This window comes from Chenopodium quinoa, unplaced genomic scaffold (genome assembly GCF_001683475.1).
Source record: "Chenopodium quinoa cultivar QQ74 unplaced genomic scaffold, ASM168347v1, whole genome shotgun sequence".
NCBI lineage: Eukaryota > Viridiplantae > Streptophyta > Magnoliopsida > Caryophyllales > Amaranthaceae > Chenopodium > Chenopodium quinoa.
This window is the reverse complement of record NW_018744113.1, coordinates 2,514,273-2,532,760: the sequence shown is the minus strand read 5'-3', so window position 1 is coordinate 2,532,760 and position 18,488 is coordinate 2,514,273. Positions and strand designations below refer to the sequence as shown.

Below are 18,488 nucleotides of genomic sequence, written 5' to 3'. Positions count from 1 at the left end.
ACACCATCCTATCCCAATACTCCAACCCAAAATTATGCATTTTCTAAGAGGTTTTCCCTTACTAGCTACAATAAATTAGCTTCTAAGCTCAGCCAAAGACACCATCCATTCTCAAACTTTCATAGTTAAGGAATAAAATTAAATCTAATCATCCATTCATTAATATCATCATAGGGGAGCAATTAAAACAAAGAACTACACTAACAAAAACTACATGAAAAGGTAAATCTGTTTAGATTTTATTATTTGTATAGGGCTTTAGATTATGAAGGAAGCAATTTAAATTTTTAGGGTTTGGATTAAAAGGGAGCATAATACATCAAATCATCAACCAATCAAACTCATCAATATCATCAAATCAAACAATCAACTAGATCAAATCAACTCACACAAGGCAACTAAATTGACCAAAGCATCTTAATTAACCAAGCCATGCGGAAAAATTATTTCTCTAATGCACATGTATAAGGGTGAGAAGTGAGGTAATATGCATCATAATGCAATAATTTTAGGCTAAGTAGGCCATAAAATCAGGAAAAAGACCAAACACCAATCTAAAGTAGGCAAACTTAAGCTAGAACAAACGGCAAATCAAAACCAACCACTTCAATAAAACAGACTCATCGAAGCCTTCATATCCAACATTCCACATTCAATCATAACAAAACTCATGAAAAACTTGCAAAAGGAGTAAAACAATGAACCGCAAATGTATTACGAGGCACACATAATAATGTATAAAAATTGAAGTTATTCGAGGTAAGAGAGTGATAGTGAGACTGAAATGAGCTTTGTAGTCACTTTGTGTGATTTGTGGAACCATCCTTTTTTTTATTTGTAAGATAACTAACAAAAAATAAGAAAATTCTATGACCATTGACTAAGTACCCCAATTCTAACATGTAATGCAATCTGGGGAATAGATCTCTAAATTAGTTACAAAGATGACAAAAATTATAATTTCAATAAGTATAACATATGAGCAAAAGGTGCAAGGAAAAACCTACCATGTGTTATTATGTTTCCTCACAAAAGCAGGAAAATCAAATTACTATTTTATTGTTTAGTTATTTTTTTCATATTCTCAAAGTCAATCATTAAAGATGTCCAACCTTTCTGTAGTATTTGCTAATACATGTTTATAACATTTCAAAACTCAACATTATCAAAGGACACTAAGCTGCACGGAGGTCATTATATCACTATGGAATAAAAGCAAGCTCCACAACAACAACAACAAAGCCTTAGTCCCAAAAGGATAAAAGCAAGCTTCATAACATAAACTTTATCATGAATATCTGTTTTAAGCAAAAATTTTACCCTTCTGTTCCACTTTTATACGCCACAGGTTTTAGAGTATTATAAATGATGATTTGATTCTTAGTATCTTAACTAGGGGCTTGTTGTCAACATTTGTATAAATTATTAAGGATGATTTCTAATATTCTTATTTGTTTTAGCGAAGTGCTTAAATAGACTACTAACTTGATGTGGCCTATAACGAGGACATTTAATATGTTTTTAACGGTATCAATTTGGCTGGATAGAAGTTCAGACTTTAAATATCTCTATCTTGCACTATAAAAGCATTGTATGTTACGCATAACTAGCCTATTAACTAATTCAAGCAGTCCAATATATCTTATTATTACTTGCTGATAATGAATTCATGGTGATTATTAGTTAGCAGCATCCTCTCATTTTCCAGTCTGTTCCTTTTCTGTACTCTGAAACTCCTGGTGTCTGCTAACAAAACATTGACTTCAGCTGGATATAATTTCTCTCCCTCAAATTAAAAAAAGAAAAAAGTGAATACAATTCATACAAGTTTTTTCAATACTATAAACAATATATGTTTAGAGTTTCATTATTAATTGTTAGTCTGCTGCCATCTGAATTCCGACTGATGTTTTCTTGTACATTGTTGACATTATCTTTGTAGAGAGTGAAAGACAGCTGGAGGGTGGTGAACCACAGAGACATTATACCAACTGTCCCTCGCTTGATGGGTTATTGTCATGTGGCTCAGCCTATATATTTGACTGCTGGAAATCAGGAGAATGCTCCAGTACGTTCATATACTGTTTAAGTTCTACAGATTTTTTTTGTAGGCAGGAGATGCTTTCCTTTTACATACTTAACACCAATTTACGTGTAAAATATGACTGCTAGCATTCAGGCATCATTATTGGTTATATGATTGTTCATATGTATGCAACATTTCAGGAACATGTCAAGCTTTCTGGAGATGGCTATCAAGGGGATGTGATTGGGGAAGCAACACCCGATGTTTTAGTCAGTGAATTTGTATGTTCTGTTTTATCTCTCGCCTTTACTTATGTTTTACTTTTTCAAATTTTGTTTGTTTATTTGTATTTACCAGATTAATAAAAAGTTCAATGCATGGGGTTATACTGTAATAAATTGTAGAATAATCATACTTAATTTAGAATTAGGCTTAAGTGTGAAACCGAAGGTATTTTTTGTTCATTTGCCCAATTTTCGCTCATTTGGAGATCTAACATGATGATGAGGGTAAAAAAGGCCTGATGAGTAAAAGTTATCGAATTAGTAAGGGAAAAAAAAAAATTAATAAATAAATAAATAAAAAAAAGCCCTCAGGTGCACCTAAAATTTTCATGATATAATTATCCTCTTCTTAATCCCCTAAAATTCTGTAGATTGCATAAGTATATGAATTATGAATCTTATTTTTAATTTGAGCAATCAATGGTATGAATATTGTAAATCTTCAACGTATGTAGAAAAATTTATACTTGGACACTGTGATATAATTCATGTTATTCATTTATGGAAAACTTTTTGGTTTATCTTGATATACTCCATGTTACTCCCTCCGTTCCACAATGATGTCCCTGTTTTGAATCTTTGACTTTTTTAAGAAAGAGAGAATCTTCTAAATTTCTCTTTTTCTATAAGAGCAAATATAGTCATGTGGGATCTAGTTTGATTCGTCTTGGTGAGTAGATTATTAATATCTAACTTTTTTAATTTTTTGCTAGCGTGAGATTAAAGATATTTGCGATCAAAGATGGGTAAAATTTTGCATTGATTTGCAAAACAGGAACATCATTATGAAACGGAGGGAGTATTCATCTCTGGAAAAGCTTTTTAAACTCTTTATCTATTTATTTAAAATTAATACCTACAACATTTTATTTCCCAAAAACACTACATGTCCCATATTTTCCTGATGCTCTTTAAAAGCTTTTAGGATGGTTAAAAGATAAGGTTTATGTAGCAATCGCAGTGCTGCAGGAAAGGAAGTGATGTGTCAATCACAGAACATGCCATGATGCAAATTTGATTTTAATAAAGTCATTTAAGATGGATAATAATTATATGCTATTAGAGTAGACTATAAGAGGCTTAGGTCATGTACCTCTGTTTAGTAATTAACTTTAAAGTGAAATACGGAATGTAATATTCAATCGAGGGCATATTGGGGTTGGAATGTTTGACTTTGATGAGGTCTTTCTATTTTTATTTTTAATACACATGAACCAGATTATTTTTGGTTTGTCGATTTAAAATACTTTACAAAACAACCCATTTGAAACAACGTGGTCACATTTTGGCATGTGAGTGGTGAGTCTTAGTCTTATGTGACACTCTCAATGTTCCCATTACCACCATTCCTAAATTTTCTTAACATTTTCCCCATTAGTCTGTTCCTTAAAGCTCTTTACGCTTTTGCTTAATCTGTTTTTTGCAAACCCATTTACTACCTTCTTTTTGCACTTTTTCATTCACTCTCTCTTTTCATCCACCCACCTTTTTTTTCCTATCCATTCACCACGTCAACTACATTCTCTCCAGGCCAATTGCCTAAATTCTTGTGAGAATAGTAAATGTCGAAAACAAATAGGAATGGAGATAGTACATATTCGAATCTTTGGTGTTATATACTTCATAAAATATGTTGAAATATATATGGTACTATTTTTCATAAGAATGATGATAAATGCAGAAATCAGAATTTGAGTAGTAAAGTTACTACTAAAAGCTCTATAAAAAAATAAAAATAAATAAATAAATAAATAAAAAAATAAAAAAATGAAAAAAGAAATTTGAAGTTAAAGGATAAAAGAGGAAAGTTGTAAACGCCTATTAAAGTTTAGGGTGCATCCACCATCCTTTCTTTGCAAATATATGGTGAATATGAAGTTTTATAGATGCTAAACTGCTCCCTTTAATAATTCATTAGATGCTGGATCTAGATTGATTCCCAGGTCTGCAGTGCTACTCTCATTTCCCCCCTTTGAAGCATCAGGTCACAGGTGGAAACTAACAAAAACTGTCATCTTGCGATAGTCATAAAAGTTAAGGTGTCACCCAACAACTGACAGATTAAGGTGGGGTCTTGGTTGGATATTGGATGCAAAGCTTGGTCTATTTCCTAGTTTCATGTTAGTAATATCTCAGGGATGAAACAAACACATGACAAGATCAGATCAGACTTCAGGTAGCCCTTTAGCCTACTCTACAATATTAATGAGATAACAATTTGTTATTAGCCCTTTAGCCTACATACGACAAGGTTGTATTATGGGTACAATCTCCATTTCCTCTGGAAATCTGGCATGGAATTGAAATAAGCTGGAGTTATTACACAAGAGGAATCAAATTCAGAAGCAAGCCCAATGGGCAACTTTTTTATTTTATTTTTATTTTTAACTGATTTATCTTTTCGTCCATTCTCCAGCACCCAAATGGCTCTCAGTTCTTGAGAATGGTTGGGAGATGAAGCAATAGTTTAAAGAGCTTCTTGAAACTTTTTAAGCATCCTATAAAGGCAATGAGAAGGAATTTGGAGGACAGGGAAAGGAAAATCAGGGAGAATTAGGGCTCTATTGTATTTGCTTTTTGGCTATGGAATGGGGAGAGATTAGGGAAGAAATCTGAAGGATCAATATTCCTTTTGTGTTTTTTATTAACCATATCCTAATATTATTGGAAAGGTTTGTAAGTAAAAATGCAAATTCTCCCCTTCCCTTCCTTCATCTCACTTACCCTTCCCCTTTCCACCATAACTGCTATCCAAACATGGCATTAGTTGATACATGGGAGATCTTAGTATATGATTATGTTTATGCAGTTCAATATTTCTCAAAAATACATACCTAAACAATCAATGTTTTTTTTCTGAAAAAAATGCGTCTAACATAACATGACAATGAATGCCAGTGATTGCTCCAGAGTCCAGACGCTTGCTTAGGTCATTCCACAAATTCTGTACCAGTCTTGTGGCATCTTTTGTTTTTAGTAATTATAATCAGAACACTTGTAACTAGAGTAGGAAATTACCAAAGTTAGAATCAGCTGTTTTGGTTCTGCAAACTATTATTTACTGCACTCAATTTTTTGCATTGCTTTTGTGTATGCCAGTATATGCCCAGTACCCTTTACAACTGGATTCTATGTGTATTAACTTTAAAACCATTCTTCATTGCTGACTTTAGATTGTGAACATTTGTCCAGTATTTTAGGTACATCTCAGATAGTTGGTACGATTTATGTGGATCAGCACAAGCAGATTGCCAACTTGCCAAGTACCATTTATGTTAGAAACATGGAATCTGAAACTAGTATTTAATTTACTAGTATTCTGCTTCAGCAATTTAGTAAACATATCTCTGATTTGTATAGCATTTAATTCTTTTATTTTTTTTATTTTTTACAGTATATATTGATTGATGTTATTGTGTGTGTGGTGAAGTGGTACTATTAGCTTATATGCACACACTTTAATGGAACTAATAAAACCTGCTTGAGAAAACAAAATTACAAAATCCATCTTAACCCAATATTCTTTTGTTTGTATATTGATCAATTTCTTTTATTCCCTTTATTTATATTTTTGCATATTATGCAGATGAAAGGTGAGAGAGAATTAGTGGACAGGATACTGCAGACGGAGATAAATTTATTCCGGGCCATTAGAGATGGAAGCGCATTGATGCAACATATGGAGGATTTCTACTATATCTCATTGCTGGAGGTAGTTTCTTTGCTGAGCACTTTAATTGTTGTAGATTAGTCTACTATGGATCTATACCAGTGGCGATTCCAGGACTTTGCTGTTATGGGTTCGAAATTTCCAATCGTATACATTGATAATTCGGGTGTGCATAATACATTTCAATTTGAAGTGTTTGAGGTTCATTTTAAGGTGGAGATATCAATTTGAATTTAATTTGGGGAGGAATAAGCGTACAATTTTATGATTTTGACTCACGATTTTTCCAAAAAAAAAAAAACTCTAAACCTTTCATCTCCAAACTATAAAAAGCCCAAAATATATCAATATTGACATTTACTTTTTCACGTCATTTACACACTATCCATTAAATAATTTAATATGAAGTATTAACAATTTTACAACTTCAATCAACAAATTAACTACTTTAATCAATAAATATATTAACAATTTCAATCAATGATTTCACAACTTCAATCAACAATATTGGTATATGAAAACTTCACTCAACAATTCGATCTACAACCTCAAGTCTTCAATATCAACATTTTTACAAGCTTAACTAACAATTTTAAAACTTCAAAAATTTCAAATTAAACCTTCTTGGATGAGAGTGAGGAGAGAGAAATAATCAAATCTTCTTGTATGAGAATGAGAGTGAGGAGAGAGAAATAAGCTAGAAGTAGTATCTTGTCAAAAAAGAAGAAAAAAAAAGCTAGTATATATGTAGCATTGGGATTTGGGGGAAGGAGTACTTCAGCATTTAATGGGTTTCGAACCCAGTGCCTTTGTCTAAAAAGTCAAGACCTCAACCACTAGGCTGTTGTGCATATACAGATATAATTTACACTGTTTTATATTTAACCTTTTTTTCTGTACAAAAAACCTATACGATTTTTTTCGGATCCAGTATGGGTTCAGCTGCCACTGAACCCATACTGGAATCGCCACTGATCTATACTCAAGTTGTGTCACTTGTGTGAGTTCAATTGAAAGCGAGGTTATGTTTGGTGTGTGTAATGTGTGTGTGTGTGTGTGTTTGTTTGGTCTTCTTTTTTTTTTTTTTTTTTTTTGACGGGATGTAATGTGTTAATTGCTTAGAGGTTTTGATTGTTCATGGCAGAAGAGCTAGAATAAAGATAAAACCTTAGCTGAAAGCTAAAACATGTATAGCTATTGTTGATGCTGATTTTTTTTTTTTTTCTTTGGAAGAGTAAAGGTTTATACTTGATAGATATCAACCTAGCTAATCGTATTTATAGGGAATGATATAATCAGGAGTTGACCTTGGTGAAACCTGTTACATGATAATAAAGGATGTCTTTCATTATGTTTTATATAAATATAAGAATCATTCTGATTTGTTAAATGCAAGTAACCTGTAATATTCATAAAAATAAAGTTTAAGCAGTCAGTACTTTTAAGATAAAGAAGTTCTTTTTTTCGTAATCAGATTGAAAGATGAAAGGCAGTACTTGGATGTAAGTACAAACATGCATCATATGTTTTTATTCTTTTGGCCCTACCTTAGATAAATCTTAATTGCATGATAGAAATACATGTATTCGTGTTTGTAACTATGTAGAATGCAATTGGTCCTTGATTTGTGTGTTAATAAGCCAAAATTAAAATATTTTCTGAAAATATATGCAATTATCAAGCCAAAATTATATAAGCCTGAATTTTTTGTTATGGATATGGTTAAGTGTTGATTGACTTGTTAAAATTCTTTAGTGTAAGGAAATTATTTTACCTTCATGACTAAAATAATGTGCAAAATCAGAAGTAGAAACAAATTTAAGACATTGCTTGATTGTAAATCAAATCATTCATAGACAGGGCCATGAAAAGAGTTGTCCATAAAGAGAAAATCCTGGATAAACATAAAAGGTGGAACGCAAAAAGCCCCCCCCCCCCCCCCCAAACACACAGACTTTTGAATCACTCCCTTTTATCTTTATCATTATCCAATCCAGCTAGATTACTCGAGTACTAAATTATGTATCCTGTCAATTGTGGCTTCCACCCCATGTTTTATACTTTTATGTGAAATGGCTGTTAACAGTCCTAATTGTATGACTATAGACTACTACTTTCCTGTCACAGTTATGACAATGATTAACATTGCTTGTATTGCATTTTCGAATATGATCCAAGCTCCTCCTTGGCAAAAAGCTTAAGGAATTCCCTTAACCCTATTAACTCTAAGAGCTACGTCCATAAGAAGGCTAAAATTTGGCTATAAACCAAATTTTTTTAGGAAATCACCAACAAATGGGTGGCACAAGGCCAGCGAAAATGTTTATATACTGCTACAAAAAGCTCAATTCAATATTTTACCTAACAAATTCCCTTCAAGTGTAACCAATGAACTTCCACTTAAGTGGAATGAAAAGATTAAATTTATTTATTGAAAGGTAATTCGTGTGAGCTAAAGATATGAGGAAATTGTCAATAGATCAGCTTTGGTAGCACAAGCCCATTAATACTAGAGGCTATCCATGGTTCGAAATTACCATCAGCTAAAATATTTACTTAGAGATATGGTGCACTAATAGTGGTACTAGGGACTTTCTTTTCCTGTAAAACCTTTCTTTCAAATAAAAAATAAAAAAAATGTAAAAACTTGAAGTCATAAAACCTTGAAGTTGTAAAACACGTCTTCTTCTTCTTAAATGCCTTAATCCATGCCTTAATTCCATAAGTGGGGTTGTCTACATAAACCAACATGAGAACTTCCCATGAGGTCACGCATCCTAGTACTACTCTCAATCATTGTGGCGCAAGTCAAGCGATGTGACAAAGTTTTACACTGGCTATCCCTGGCCTACCATAACCCCCCTCCTTTATCTAGGCTTGGGATTGACGGAGTTAGTAAAAATCTTGAAATGGAGGTAAGAAATTCATATATGAACGAGCACTATAATGCATCAACTTTCCCCACCCAACCGTAGTTTGAGGATGGCCTATGCTCGATATAGTTATGTGGGAAGGGTATTTGGGGAATGTAGCTTAAATGTGTCGGTAAGGTTCGTATTAAGTGAAATTCAGGCTTATAAGAGCAATTTGTTAGAATTAGAAAGATTAAAAGGGAGGCAATTATTCCGTTATTCCATTTCTTTCTATCTAATCCATCATTGATGATTTAATAGCATGAACCAGTACAACTATAATCGATCTTGATCTTATTTTTGCATGTTTGAATAATCAAATGAAAATAAATCCCTCCATCTATTACTATTTTGTTCTACTCGCTTTCATTTTTGTCCCTTTCTTTTTCTACTCACATTGTTTTATACTTCGTACTATTTTAGGCATGCCTCATTTTCCATATTTTTCCTCTTATTACACAATACTTAAACCTTTCCACACAATCTTTTATTCACTTTTTCTTACAATCACCCATCTTTTCTTACATTTACATGCAATCTCTTTTTATATGAATTTTTTTTTTAATTGAGATACCTACAATTGTGTTAAACACAAAAGAATAGATTGAGTACAATACTATTCTTTTTTAATATGGTACTTGGATGATTTTATGGTATCTATTAGATAGTTTAGATTTTAGGGTTTAATAAACCCATGCGAGCTATTTTTACCTGTGTTCCTTTTAGTCCTCAGATATGTACTATTGTGATGCTCTTTTCTCAAATTTTATTCTTTGAGAAATATCCTCCCTGCCTGCTCCCATTCATTGCTTATTAGACCAGGGTTTTTTTATGAGTTATTAAAAGCCTCCCAGGATCATGGCCAATAGTGGGATCCATTTTGGATCATTATTTTTTGGTCTTTTGATCATTTTTGCTGTGATGGTAACGGTTGTGAAATATAATGCTGCTGTTTAATTCCTTATATGTGACAGAGTGTGAAGTCAAATTATCAGACTGCTACTGTGCCTGTGAAGAAGAAAGGAGATGATTTATCTGTCAGCTGAAACAGCACATTGTTTGATGGTTGGTAACTGTCAAGTTTCAAATTAGCCTACTTTCATGAATCATTGTATCAAATACTCCAAAACTATGGTGTCTGCAGGAACCTCATAAATTGACATTGGTTTTTCCACTTTGCTATCTAGAATATTGGTATTTAGAATTTATTCTAAAATACACCAGAGCAGCAAGAGCAAGAGGGGTCATATCTATGCGATTATATAGAACAACAAATAGAAGTTCTGTATATGTGCTGTTCGGCTGTACATGGTTCTTGGCTATCCAACTATCAGAATGTGGTCCTGTTCAGTGGCTACCCAGTAAATGATTTTTCACTTGAACTGTTTTCTTACGATTTGAGTGTGGATGTTGTTCCTCCTTTGTCTTGCATCTCAACTTTCTCGAGCATTTGACATTTAGTATCATCCTCCTCATGTCTGCTCTGTAAATATACTACTTGATGTATATTTATTTAACTTAAGATATTTGTATATATCAATTGCACGTAGTAAATATCATGTATCTTTAAGAAATATAAGTGACTTCTTTTGTTGTGAAATAATTATGCAACAGTCTATGTCTCTGCTCTCGACTCTTTGAGCCAACTTCTTTCGAGGTGTCTGTCCTTGTATATTGCTTATTATGACGTATTTTATCCTTCTGCTGTCGGTCTATGTTCTGAATGTAAAATTGCTGCTCAGATGATATGCCACCCTTGTAAGAAAAATAGTTTAAGCAACTGCTTTTAGAAGGAATGTGGCTACTATTCTTTGAAGTTTGAACACTACTTTCATTCAGTAATCCTCTTTTCTTGATGTATTTAATTCAGTAATCTAACCAAACCATTCTATTTCACTCATCTCAAACATATGTTACTCGAATTCTTCACTACCTTAAGTACCTCTATGGATCCTTGGCATTCAGACATGGGTAGGACATTTGACCCTTCATATTTTTTTTCACCTACATTACAAAATAGCCAAGTTGGACACTTATAAGCACATACGACACCGTGTCAGATATGGATAACCGACCAAGTCCGAGCAACACAGTCTAAAAGTGAATATCACCTTGACATTAAGTTGTTTGTCATTTAGTAATCTCCCTCCAATAATAGTAGTAACAAAAAAAGTAAGCGACACAAATAGATTAATAAATAAATTCAAACAGCATAATCAGAGTTGCTTTCGGCACTGCATTGCTTCAGTGGTTTTCTGAGCTGCGCAACCTTGTGTTCATATAACCTGAGTGAATGTCCATCTGGCAATGGTTAAGCTCAAAAACAGGTGTTTCTCATATTAATCTCTTTTTTAAAGGCCTTGTACTTTATTTCTGTCTTGTCACATTATTTTATTCTTGACTTCTGATTAAGCAAATCTATCACCCTGTTCCTTCCCACTTTTATTTTCATTTTCTTAGAAATTCTCTCTTGGAAATGAGGGAATGCAAATTATTCATTGATTTCACTTGACTCTTCAATTTATCTTAAGTACCCGTGTATATTATTCATCGATAATCTAACATGGCAGCACGAGTATGGATACTTGAAACTTCAAGTACTTTGTTTAGAAATAGTTGCACCATTTTGACTTTCGTATTACACCACTCTGACCATTAATTTTCTAGATATTGTACTTTTTATTTGAATTCAGGAGTTTGAAAGGTAGCTAAGCAAACAGCAACAAAGATTTACAGATGAAAAAACCGAAAAATGAGTAAAGTTTAGTATTAACAGAAACATTATCGCTTTGATTGGATACAATCTAAGACATTCCATTCCAAAATTCATATAATGTTCTAGTTTACAAATGCAAGCTTAGCAAAGCGAATTGAGGGCTTAGAGAGGTTGTTGACACGAGCAGAAGAATTTGCTACCTTGTTATTACTATTAATGCTCATTATTCTTAAACTTTGTCTGAGAATGTCCACTTCCCTTTTCCTCTTGTATTCTTCATCTTCCATTGAAGCTAATTGTGCTTTTAACACTTGAATCGTTTCGTCCCTCGCCTTTAACTCCCGTTGAAGATCTTCCATCAATTCTTCTTCGTCTGCTCTCCAGTTTAGTGTCCCTGCTTCACAATTTAAGAACTGTTAATTTACAGTCTGATAAAACCAAAATAAATTGTAACAGGTAAAATTGTAACTTCTGATTTTCAAAATATAAATTTTAACAAGTTAAATTGAAGTTTAGAGTTGGACATGATATTCACATTCATCATATAAACAGAACAATTTATTAAAACCATTATCAATTTTATCATTGCAGTGGATGTTATTGGTAAAGTCTTGCGAGTTGGTACTCAAAACCCGAAATCAAATCTCATCATAATCACCCCCTTTGTAGCTCACTATATAATAAATAACTAATGATTGAGAGGATCAGGCTAATTTATTACTACTAATTTTGTTTTCGTGAACCCAACATTAATTAGGCTTGTGAATTTCACAGAATATGATAAGAAAGAATGCTTAATTAAGACACAAAAAGTGTACCTTCATGTGTCCTTTGAATCAGATCATCAAGTTCATGCTTAATAGCAAGATACAACATCTTCCATTTTTCAACAGCTTCATCTCTTCTTGCTCTTTCTTCCCTCATCTGTTCCATCAGCGACAAGCTCGTAGCAGCAGCCGCAGCAGCAATATTACTACTATTACGACAATCTGTTGACACTCCGTCAGATGAAATTTCGCTGTTTCTTACAAGACCAATACATCCCTTGGCCTCCTCTTCCATCTGTCTGATCCTCTCTTCGCGCTCTTCTAAGCTTTTCTTTAGCCCTTTTACCTCTTCCTTGAGCTTCTTTCGCTCTTTCTTCCACTCCGCTTCCCTGAACGCAAACACCATCAGTTCCTTCTCGTAAACCTCGGTCTCTTCCTCCCTCTGCTTCAATATTGCATTGATCTCCTGCTGCAGTAGCCTCATTTTCTGTATAAACATTCTTGGATCATTCTCCCATGCATAGTTCCCTCTTTTCGGCCTGCTCGAACACACCCCCATCTACTGTTAGTATGGTATCCTTGTTTTCGGGTTTTGCAGGGTTTTCGGATTAGTGTCTGTCTGACAACTGCGCGCTGCGCGCTCCGAGTCTACCAAAAAGGCCTCTAGCACATAAGTATTGTTAACATGTGCACCCCATGGTGGAGGATGGAGAGAGTAAGAGTGGGATATGTGGTTGAGTTATAGTTGTGTTTTGGATGAGCAAAGACAAAGGGCGGTTTAAATGACATAAATTCTTAGCAGGAGAAAGGGGGGGCTTCTGTCACTGAATGAAAACAGTCTCCATATACTTTGTCCGGTTCGTTTTCGGGTTTTTTTTGGATTCATGTGAGATTTTGTTAAATTCACTTAGGGCCTATTCACATTTACTGAACAGGTCTGATTGGAGCTAATTTAAAATGAATTGAACTGATTGGAACTAAACTGAACTGAACTGAACTGAATTGAGCTGAAATGATTATTTTATGAGAGAATGAAATTAAGAGCTGAATTGAACTGAACTGATTGGAGCTAAACTGAACTGAAATGAACTGATTGGAGCTGAACTGAACTGAAATTAAGTAAATGTGAGCAGACTCTTAAGTTTACATTTCTTTTTTTTATGTATGTGTACAATAAAATTTAAAATATACATGATTTTTATATTGCCTATAACATTAACAACTAATATGGTTTAAACATTAAAATTTTAACCTCTTTCAGATTAAAAATACACAAGATGTGTATAAAATAAAAGCGATTTCAGCCTGTTTTGTGTGCGGCTAGCCACACCAAGTGGCCGGTATAAAAGAACAAAGTAATCCTTATAACATTGTCCGGAAAACTCCTGTAATATTGACTGAGTACCCTTACAACACTCACTGAGTAAACCCCTATAACACTGACTAAGTAACCCCTACAACACTGACCGAAAGTAACCCCTAATATGGTTGGACACAATGTGTAGCCAGCCACATATACACTTACAGCAATTAAGAGTATTGCTCAAGTCCAAAACCTAAAAAATGAATAGTGATATAGTACGAACCCCTAATTGTGAGATTTCGTTGTGTTAAAAATAAGATGGATCTCAACAGTGTTATTTGGTAGTTAGTGAGTTAAATTAATGGGTGTGCAATTATTACATAATTGAAGGCCCGTGAAAGAGGAGTGTCCCATGTTTAGAGAATTTTGTCAAATAATATTGGATGGAAGGATTTGTCACATGCATTTCAACATGTACACTTATTGATATTATGTACTGTAGTTCGTCGTGTATTTGATGCCAAATGTTTCATTTTTTTTCCATTATAATTTTTTATTTGCATCATTGAACTAGACTATTATGCATTTGACTAACACTAGAGTAGGCTAATTAATAAATAAATATGAAGAAGGGAGTGATGAGTGGAGGCGTGGAGCTACAACATAATTCCTAAGAGATTTCACTAAGTTTAGGTATAATTTATATATACGTTTTTGGAGTATTATGTGCCCGGTTATTTTCGTATTGTTCTTATTTAAGTTAAACTAAGAATTTGAATTTGTGACCTTGAAATCACAACTTCTCTCGGACATATTTTTAGGGATAGGATCCCTACTCTCTTCTCCCTCTCGCCAAACTTTATACGTCTCTATAATTTTGCATGTCTCCGATCCAACCATCTTACCCTAACATCTTTAAACCTAATAAAACATGTTTAACATCAAGACAATCCTCTCTTGCCCTTCAAATAGTTGAATATTGCATATTTTTTGGTGAAGGAAAAGACAAGGGAATAGAAACCAAGGGAAGGATAGAAAAAAAGTAATTATGTATCTCTACTATTTTTTTTTTTATTTTTTTTTTTTGACAAGATGTATCTCTACTATTTGGTTCAACTGTTTAAGGAGAGGGATTGAATACAATCCAATGTTTAGTTAATTATTTTTTTAAAAAATGAAAAAAAAAAAAATTGACATCAATAGTTAATTTTTGATAAAGGAACAAATGAAGAGAATGAAGACTACAACGACAACAACTAAAAAAGTCAGAAAGAGGCTGCAACGTATTCAATTTTCTTTGTTTGTGAAATACTCCAATTTTGTAAGGAATTTAAGCATTTTATAAGTTTATTTTTTCATATTATATACTTAGAGCATGTTCACATTTTACTGAACTGAGCTGAATTGAACTGAAGTGAACTGATTAGAGCTGAACTGAACTGAGCTGAAATAAATATTTTATGAGAGAAGGAAATTAGGAGCTGAACTGAACTGAACTGTACTGATTAGAGCTGAACTGAGCTGAACTAAACTGATTGGAGCTAAACTGAACTGAACTGAACTGAAATTAAGTAAATATGAACAGGTCCTTACTCCGTTATAAATTAGATAACACATTTTGACTTTAACACTATTTATAAACTTTGTTTTGAGTATGTAACATAATAACATTTGTGATTTATAGATATGAAAATACATACTAATGTGGGACCTTGTTACATTTGTTTCAATGTGTACTTAACGTTCAATTTTTAACATTTTTTACAGTAGTATTATTTAAGATATTTTCAATTAAATTTTTGCACTGACATGCCATCTAATTTGGAATGGACGAAGTATATTAATTGAAAATACGAAAAAGTAATTTTTCAAATACGAAGTGTCTCCAATATACTTCCCTCGTTTTCTTTTAAATGCAATACTTAAACTTTTACACTATTCATATATACCACTTTGTTGATGATTTATAATTAAGGAATGATTTAAGTCATGTTGGATTTTGTTAGTTCCGTCTCAATTTATACTTTATTAATATCAAATTTTTGTAACTTTTACATGTTATTAATATAAGATATTAATGATTGAAATCACGAATTGGCAAGTGTGTAATGAGAAGTATTGCATGAGAAAAATAAAATAAAATTTCAAAGTACTATCTATACTATTTAGTCAAACGGCACTTACATATAATTCCTAAGAAATCAAAAATTCCAACACAATTAATCCCTCCGTTTTTAAATACTTGCTCCACTTTCTTTTTCTGACCGTTTTTAAATAATTGCTTCATTTCCTTTTTTGGAAAGCTTTTACAATATTTAATTCATTTCTCACACTTGGTGGACCCAATATAATATTCTCTCTCTTCCTATTCTTCTACTACTTTTGCTTTTTACAATTTTTTATTTTCTCAACTACCCCACTCCATATTTTATTACTTTCTCCAATTTCTCCTAAAACTCCGCGCATAGAGAAATGGAGCAACTATTTAAAAACGGAGGGAGTACATAACACCTTAAACTAAATACATTGTAGATTTGATCAACAATCGCATTAATAAAAAACTTCATCCGAAGCAATACAATCTGTGAGTTCACACTGATTCGACTTGAAATCCACTGATGCTTAGCCGTTTGAGTGAAATACTCATGTGGTCCTCCAGATTCTTGTAGTGATTATGAAACCCTAAATCTTCAATTCTCGCTATACAAACATTAAAATAAATAAATAAATAAATAAACTCAAGAAAAATCATGATCACAAGGATGAGATCTATTTATTAAAAGCAATTAAAAGGTTTTTGGGGTTTATTACCAGTAAGAACACCAGTGAAAGCCCTTACAAAGATTCACAACTGAGAGCAAGAAGAAAAGAGATGGTATATATGGAAAGCAAAGGGAGAAGAGAGTAGCAAACCTTACAAAAAAAATGATAAAACCTAGTAATGGAGACTAGGAAAACCCTCCTAAGGAACTAAAAAACCTTCCCAGGGAGAAAACCTAGAGGGAACGAAGACTGAAGTGCTATATTATTAGTATGAATTTTAAGAGTAGAATAATAAAGTATATACATTTACATATGCTACTTTAAGAGGAAGCCCCAGTTTATAAACCTAAATAAACAAATTATGTTTATCAAATGACATTTTTGTACGTAAATAAGTTGCATTGAAAATTGTGTTTTTTGATTAAAAAATACTTCCTCCGTTTTTTTTACTTGATATGTTTCTTTTATCACGCTTGCCAATGCACAATTTTAACGATATAACTTTAAATCTACATAAGTAAAAATTATAAAGGTTACTCCCTCCGTGTTTTTTTAAGTAATACACTTTCCATTTCCGGCCGTGTTTTTTTAAGTGATACACTTCCTTTTTTGGCAAAAAAATACATTAAAATATTATATCTCTCTCCTCTCATGGTCCCCACCCAAACCCACTACTACTTTTTTATTATATCTTTACTCTCACATTCATTATTTTTCAATAAACTATTAACCCCACTATCTTTCTTTAACAATTTTTTAATACTCCATTACCCCACTTACCTCTTATTTTATTTCAGTCAATTAAATTGCCTAAAACTATGTGCCGGTCAAAGTGTATCACTTAAAAAAAACACGGAAGGAGTATATATTATTATAGTACTTATTAAGATGAATTCAAAAACATGCTACATGAATATGTTTTTCCTTACATGTAATTCACAAAACATAATCAAAGGAGGAGTGGTGAATAGTGTAAAAGTCAAAGCGGGTCAAGTAAAAAAGAACAAAGGAAGTATATATTTGTACTGTTTGTGGGACACTATGACAAGTTGAACAGATTTTCAAAGTTAACACTGTTAACTCTCCGTTAGCTACTATATATTCATCATCTTCTTCCTCCCACCTTCTTCTTCTTCTTGTTCATTTTCTTCCTCTAATTCAAATTTTTTTTCTTCCCACCCACCTTAATTGTAATACCCCGTATTTTTATGTATTTTTATAAAGTATTAAAGTATTATTAAAATGTATTGTTAAGGGCTCAAGTATTTTAATTAAATATTTTAAAGGGTTAAACTATTTTAAATATAAAGTTTTATAAAAGCAATATATATTTTGGGCCAAACGTTTATTAATTATTGGGCAATGTAAATTACTCCTACATACTCTTATTGGAATAACCCATTCCAAAACCTATAATTTAAGCCTACATTTTTATAAGCCCAAATTTAACCCTACACTCTCTACTCTATAAATATCCCATGAATCCCCAAAATTTTCCACACAAAAGATTCGTCTTATTTTCTTTCTCCTTTGTTTTATTAATTTGTGTAATTATAATTATTGATTTATGGGTTTTGATTTTATTGTTTAAAATTAATTTAATTAGTATCAAATTGTATTTTTGATGATTAAACTTTATAATTTCAGATTTAATAAATGTCATAATTTTCAGATTTTGTAAATTTTATAACCTAGGGTTTTTAATTATTGAAAATCATGATTTTAGGGTTTTTATGAACAGTTGATTTAGGGTTTTTATAGTAATAATGTTTTGAAATTTTGGTGATTATAACTACTGATTAGTTTAACTTAATTTCAGATTATTTTGAACACGCAAATTCATGTTTTAATTTTTAGATTTCCGTTCTTTAATATTAATCCCGTTTTAATCCCGACCAGATTCTGAACTCATCCGATTTTGATTTAAAAAAAAAGTAGTGTTTTCCATGTGGAAACAACGTTTTAAGAAAGATTCACTACCTTTGGTAGTGTGCACCACCCTCTCGTGGCCAAATTCAGCCTCTAAATATGATTTTCGGCCAGTTTT

General features: G+C 32.5%; 2 protein-coding genes across 9 annotated transcripts in view; one reads left to right on the top strand and one right to left on the bottom strand.

Annotated features, from left to right (window-relative positions):
- Positions 1–11,024, top strand: part of LOC110692495 — a 28,315-nt gene extending 17,291 nt beyond the window's left edge. For 3 of the 7 annotated variants that reach the window (XM_021869507.1, XM_021869512.1, XM_021869513.1), the window contains 4 exons: positions 1,943–2,068; positions 2,227–2,307; positions 5,897–6,022; positions 9,867–11,024. In XM_021869507.1, the coding sequence (XP_021725199.1) occupies positions 1,943–2,068; positions 2,227–2,307; positions 5,897–6,022; positions 9,867–9,938 (405 nt within the window). In that variant the 3' untranslated portion in view covers positions 9,939–11,024. Of the gene's footprint in view, positions 1–1,942; positions 2,069–2,226; positions 2,308–5,502; positions 5,876–5,896; positions 6,023–9,866 lie in introns of those variants that run through there. The other 4 variants (XM_021869509.1, XM_021869508.1, XM_021869510.1 and 1 more) reach the window with 4 other exon arrangements.
- Positions 11,025–11,622: 598 nt separating this feature from the next.
- LOC110692497 (intracellular protein transport protein USO1-like) lies at positions 11,623–13,294 on the bottom strand. Of its 2 annotated transcripts, none has more exons than XM_021869515.1 (2): positions 12,427–13,294; positions 11,623–12,005 (listed from the first exon to the last, which is right to left on the bottom strand). In XM_021869515.1, exons 1-2 carry the CDS (start codon positions 12,932–12,934, stop codon positions 11,731–11,733), a joined length of 783 nt encoding a protein of 260 aa, XP_021725207.1. In that variant the 5' UTR covers positions 12,935–13,294; the 3' UTR covers positions 11,623–11,730. The 2 variants fall into 2 exon arrangements, with proteins under 2 accessions (XP_021725207.1, XP_021725208.1); XM_021869516.1 differs by having other exon boundaries at positions 11,623–12,002; positions 12,427–13,214.
- Between the last annotated feature and the right edge of the window lie 5,194 nt (positions 13,295–18,488).

What these genes read in the sequence shown, in the direction of transcription:
- LOC110692497 (XM_021869515.1), bottom strand. Translation starts at nt 12,934, where the DNA reads ATGGGGGTGTGTTCGAGCAGGCCGAAAAGAGGGAACTATGCATGGGAG. An exon ending in GATTCAAAGGACACATGAAG is followed by an intron (nt 12,006 to 12,426) that starts GTACACTTTTTG and finishes TAAATTGTGAAG; the next exon opens with CAGGGACACTAAACTGGAGA.